Genomic DNA, 5,739 nt, shown 5'->3' with positions numbered 1-5,739 from the left:
ACTTTTATTGATTAGGGCTGTGTATTCCCATTTCTTAAGCTAGATGTCACATAAATGTTATTGTCAAACCAGGTACAACAGGAATAGAAAATAGATTCACCCATTGCCCCTACCTACCTAATCTTGACTCTCCATGTCAATGTTTCAAAGCTTTACTACCCTTATCTAATGTCTGAAGGCCCGAGTTTGCCTCTCAGAGGGCATTTCTTGCTTATCAGGAAACTCAAGCCTGAGTTTAGTAGACCTTTCCTGGATCCCTTGGATTCCCAAGTATAGTTGCAAATTACCAGTAAACGTTGCTCAGAGCATAGTGATTTCCATCAAAAGGCACTTTATACACCTTTAAGAGATTCCACAGACTTTCCTCCCAGGGAAGCCCTGATGAGGCAATGTCCCCAAGCAGTATAAAGGAAGGATATATTTTTTTTTCAGGAAAAATTGATATAATTGTCTTTGTATTGAATGATCATAGCACTTGGATAATTCACTATAAATAGGAAAAGGGACCTACTGTTTACTTAACCTTTTCAAGTCCAATCTTATTGTAAAAAGCCCCCAAATAACAAATGTTTTCTGAATTAAAGTGCAACTAGATTCCTAATCTGTGTTTTATCCCTTCCTCCTGTGATAGAGGACACTCTGGTGGCTTAGTAGAAAGCAGCTGTGCTGGCAATCCAAAGGCATGGGGTTCAAGTCCTCAGCTGTTCTGCATGATAAAGATGGACAATCTCTTTGCGTGGATTTACAGCCCACTGCAGGACTAATTATGAGTTGGTTCCAACTTGACAGCATGTAATCTGTGCTACAGAATGACCCAACTCTCTACATTTGAAAAATTTTAATTTTTAACAGAAATTTTAACTTCTCACTTTACATTTTACATCCTTTTAAATGTTTATTAACTTCCCAATAAATCCTTCATCCCTACACTCCTTCTGCCTCAAAGCAACCCCATACTGTTCAGCAATGAGTGAGAACTTTCAGGGAAATAGTTTTCAAGACAACTGCCAGTCCTCCAGTCTACTCGCTTGAATCTAAGAACAGGTGAATTACTAGGCACATTACTGAGTAAAACACCTTCTGGACAGATTACCTCATCCTCTGGTCCTTACTCAGAAAGATACTGCAAAGCCAGTTGTCAAAATATAAAAAAGAGTACATGGACAGTTTGATAATGCTTTTCAACAGCCCTTTACACTAGGTAAAAAAATAAAACCAGTATTAATAAAAAACTTGTGTGTAGAAAGATTCTAATCTTGATAAAAATTAGCATGCACACTAGAGTTCTTTAATGCACATAGGGGGTAGGCAAAGGTGGTTTCTACTATGCACAAAGTCCACAGGGAAGTACACTTCCACATTCCAATGATTTGTCTTCTTGGGATGGGTTTGTTAAGAGAATGCCGGTGTGCACCGTTTTCTTAAGTTGTCCAAGTCCACATCACGGCAGGGGAAGGTGGCAGCCCTCAAATCATAACAGACTCTCTGAGCCACGGTCCAAGGGCAACAGAAGAGATGGCGGGCTGGTTAGAAGAGAGAGTGTCTTTCCCTTCATGGGGAAGGGGGTGAGCCAAAGTGTAGAATAAGGCCCAAGAATTGTCCCTCTATCTCCCCTGCCCCAACACACACATAGTGGAAAACATCAATGTCAGGGTGAGAGCGCATCATTTGAAACGACCACCCTGATAGGTGGGTGGGGTTTTCAGCTCCCTCCATGGCTCAGGTAAAACCTGGCCAGATGTGGTCAAGTCTGGTCAGTTAGGCCCAGAGGAGCAGAGCTACACTTGAAATGCACTTTTGTGACAAAGGCCCTGGAGCCCCAAGGCCATGCTAACTGTCCAGGTGCCAGGCCCCTGAGGAGGTGGGGACAGGGCGGCGGCACGTGAGCTGTGCGTTCAGCAGGCCCTTTGTGTGTGTTCTGCCGCTGGGGACGGGCAGTGGTAACTGCGCCTGGCTGTACACTCAGTACAAAGAGTCTCTGGGCCCCTGCGCGCTTGGAGGTGGGGACAGGATGGTGGCCCCTGCGCAGCGCGTTCAGTGCTCCTTGGAGGTGTGGACAGGGGATGGCACCTGCGTGCTCAGTACTTGATGGAGAAGCTTGGCCTCTTTGCACTTGGAGGCAGGGACAGGGCAGGGCAGTGGCACTGCGTCTGGCCGTGCACTCAGTGCTTGTTGGATGCGCCCAGGCTGACGGACATGCAGCGACACTGCTTCACCTTCTGCACCTTCTTGAGCCGAAAGGGCGGGTCTAGGCCAGGGCACTGGAGCTCCACGAGCACCGACGTGGAGCGCTGTGGCCTGCAGAAGGCACAGGACTGGAAGGTGGCCTCCCGCGCGCGCACCTGACGCGGGATGTAGAACGAGTTGCATTGGCCATAGCAGAAGCGATTAAGCAGCGTGCGGCTGCGGCAGCCCTGCTCTCTCACCGTCTGTCGCAGTGGCTGTGTCTTGCACCAGTCGCTCCGGAGGTACTTGCGCTCAGTGACCACCAGAGCCTCCTGGCTGGAGGCCAGCACCTCCTTTACCCGCAGCTGCCAGCGCTCTGAGGGATCACTACTACCTTCCTTGTAGGGCGACGGGATGGCTCCTGCAGGCCGGTCCTTCCGGGCTTCTGAGGCTGTCATCAACACAGCCACCAGCAGCAAGGACAAGGAAAGTTTCTGCAACATCCTGCAACGAGAATAAATGGTGGAGGTGTTGGTGGGGCAAGAGATTGAGTGAGGCCTTATATTCACAGGAGCAGTAAAAAAGAGTGTGGTTCAAGGCAAGCTTTTAATTTCCAGACTCAGTACTTGACCTCATGGCACTTAAAACTGATTCATTACTCGACCAAACAACAATAACATTCACATTGCTCTCATAAGATCTGATCACTTAGTGCTAAGGACTTGTGCTACCAACCTAAAAGGTACATGGTTCAAATCCACCAGCTAGTCTGGGAGAAAGGTGGGTGCTCTCTTCCCATGTGATTTACTGCCTCTGAAAACTCTTTGGACAGTCAACTATGGGTCTGTTTCAACTCCGTGGTACATAACAACTTTTACAGGAAACCATGAGGCCCTTGGGTAGTGCAATTGGTTTACCCTTCACTCTCAACCCAAAGTTTAGCTGTTCAAACCTACTCGGTGGTGCACGGAGAAACAACCTTAGCTATCTGTCTCTGTGAAGATTAAAGCCAAGGAAAACCATCTGAAGTTCAGTTCTACTCTGTAACACACGTGGCCACCAGGAGTCAGAACTGACTCATGGCTACAGGTTGGATTGGGTTGGTTAGGACGCTATGACAGCAGCCTGATCACTGCCTAGCAGGCAAGGAGGTGGACAAAATGAACAGTGAGTATTTTATAATACAGTTAAGAGAATGCACATGTTATAACAACTACAGAAGAACGAAAAAACCAAGGACTTATCAAGAATGATCACTAGCTTGGAAAGGTCAGCGAAGGAGAGGAAGCCCCTCAAAGAGATGGGTTGACACAGTGACTGCAGCAATGGGCTTGAGTAAAGCTGTACTTGTGGGCATGATGCAGGATGGGGAAGGGTTTGATCTGTTGATCATTGCATGATTCGGACTTGGCTTGATGGTGCCCAAGAACGATGATGACAACAACAACAACAATAGGAGGAACTCAAGGAAATTTATAGAAGAAGTAACAAAAATAGGGAAAGGATGACAAGTGCAACAAACATACAAAAACAACAACAACAACAAAAAAAAACAACCCAAAAACCACAAACTGAAGCCAGCTTATAGAGTTCTCAGTGACTGGTTTTCTGCCAGAACGTCATTCATTTGAAGTAATTCTGTATGGGCTCAAACCTTCAACCCTTCAGTCAGAAGAAGCATCACTTAGAGACTCTGCAAAAGGGCAAGCATTGGGTAAATCTGAATGATACTGGGCAAGGGAAATAAAAATTTGAGAGTAGACATAGTGGGAAGAATTTCTTATATTGTAAACCGTAACGACTGAAATTTTAAGGTCATATTTTCAAAAGGCTCTTCCCATATCTCCCCAATTCCACACATAAAATATCATATAAAAATGGCCACATTTCTGCCAGACTTGGGCAAACATCAAATATTGGGCTCACTGAACAGCTTATTATGTTTGTTGAATGATTTGTGGTTTCAAAAAGACTCTTAAAAGGAAAGCATTCTAGTTCCATTTCAGCAACTTCTGAAATTATTAACATTTTGAATAAACAGTACCAAAAGTTTGCAAATCCTAGCCAGGAAATACTTAGAGAATCAGGGCTGGGTCCTGGAGTCTTAGTTCCAGGAACACTTTCCCAAAAATCTTTGATAGTTTAAAAAAATGTGTGTTTTCATTCAACAGGTTCTTGTGGGTTTGGGGACAAACAGAACTAAGTAAAATATACTGAGATAAATTTAGGGCATACCCTCTTAGGATTGATGATATTGGATATAGTTAGCAATAGGCATCTTTTGAACATGAAAATGTTTCCAAAGCATCTGGCTTTCTCAGAAATTCTCACAAAAGCATAAACAAAGAAGCAAAACTCCTGGTTTCACAAAAGAGAAATGAAGTCTATGAAAATGAAGACATGGGGCCAGGAAAGGATCTTTTCTCATTTCTCTTCATTGTTGTCTTATTTCTTCATATATACCAGCTCAACCTGTGGCTATGGGATTGTCGCTTGGCAGCAGAGTGCGTGGGCCATTTGCACCAGGTAGGTCATGATCTTCACTCATGGCAACAATAAGATTCCCAAGAAGTCTGGAATCTCAGTGTTAGAGGGGTATTTTGTCTATTATGTTATATCCTCTCTACCACTGGGTCACTAAAGCAATTATCCCAGTTGTTGCTAAGAACATATAAACTCCATCAGCTTTAATTGTGTCTGCAGGTCCATGCAAATGAACTTGATCCCATTATCCAAGAGAACACAAAAAATCAGAAGCAAACAAAAAGTTAGTAAATGTTAGACTTCAAAATGATTATTTGTTTCATGCCTATTACCACCCTGTCTTATTTTGTTTATTAATTATCACACATTTTTCCTCCCTCCCCCCTCTCAGGCCATTTTGCAATGCTCCTCTTGTTACAGATGGTTGTCATGCATACAATATACATATATTCCTTTCAGACATTTCTTACCCTCATCTGTTCCAATGCTCATTTTCTATCCACTCTTTCCCTAGTCTCTCCTCAGTCCCCCATCACAGTCCTATTTTATAACAGCAGTATTATGCAGTATTTATCCTTTTATGACTGAAATGTTTAACTCAGAATAATGTCTTCCTGGTTCACAAATTTGTTTTATCAATTCATTGTTTTTAAGTATTGCATAATTTTCCAGTGTGTGAATATAGCAGTTTTTCTATCCATTTGTTTGTTGATGAACACTTGATTTATTTTCTTCTCTTCACTGTTGTGAATAATGCAGTGGTAACATGGGTGTTGCTATCTGTGTTTCATTGATTATGCAAAGACGTTTGACTGTGTGGATCATAACAAACTGTGGCTGACTCTGAGAAGAATGGATATCCCAGAACATTTAATCGTGCTAATGTGAAACCTATACTTGGACCAAGAGGCAGTCATCAGAAGAGAGAAGGAAACACTGCATGGTTCAAAATTGGGAAAGGTGTACACCAGGGATGTGTCCTATCTCCATACCTTTTCAACCTGTATGCAGAACAGAATATCCGAGAGGCTGGGCTCTATGTGGAGAAGTGTGGCGTCAGGATTGGTGGAAGATCTATTAACAATCTGC

General features: G+C 43.6%; 1 protein-coding gene across 1 annotated transcript; it reads right to left on the bottom strand.

The window, feature by feature from the left end:
* Window positions 1-2,162: 2,162 nt before the first annotated feature.
* On the bottom strand, window positions 2,163-2,669 carry LOC102865660 (gremlin-2-like). Its single transcript, XM_006901559.1, has one exon. It carries the CDS (start codon window positions 2,667-2,669, stop codon window positions 2,163-2,165), a length of 507 nt encoding a protein of 168 aa, XP_006901621.1.
* Between the last annotated feature and the right edge of the window lie 3,070 nt (window positions 2,670-5,739).

This window comes from Elephantulus edwardii, unplaced genomic scaffold (genome assembly GCF_000299155.1).
Source record: "Elephantulus edwardii isolate Elephantulus edwardi_28Jun2011 unplaced genomic scaffold, EleEdw1.0 scaffold00331, whole genome shotgun sequence".
NCBI lineage: Eukaryota > Metazoa > Chordata > Mammalia > Macroscelidea > Macroscelididae > Elephantulus > Elephantulus edwardii.
This window is presented reverse-complemented; position numbering and strand designations above follow the sequence as displayed.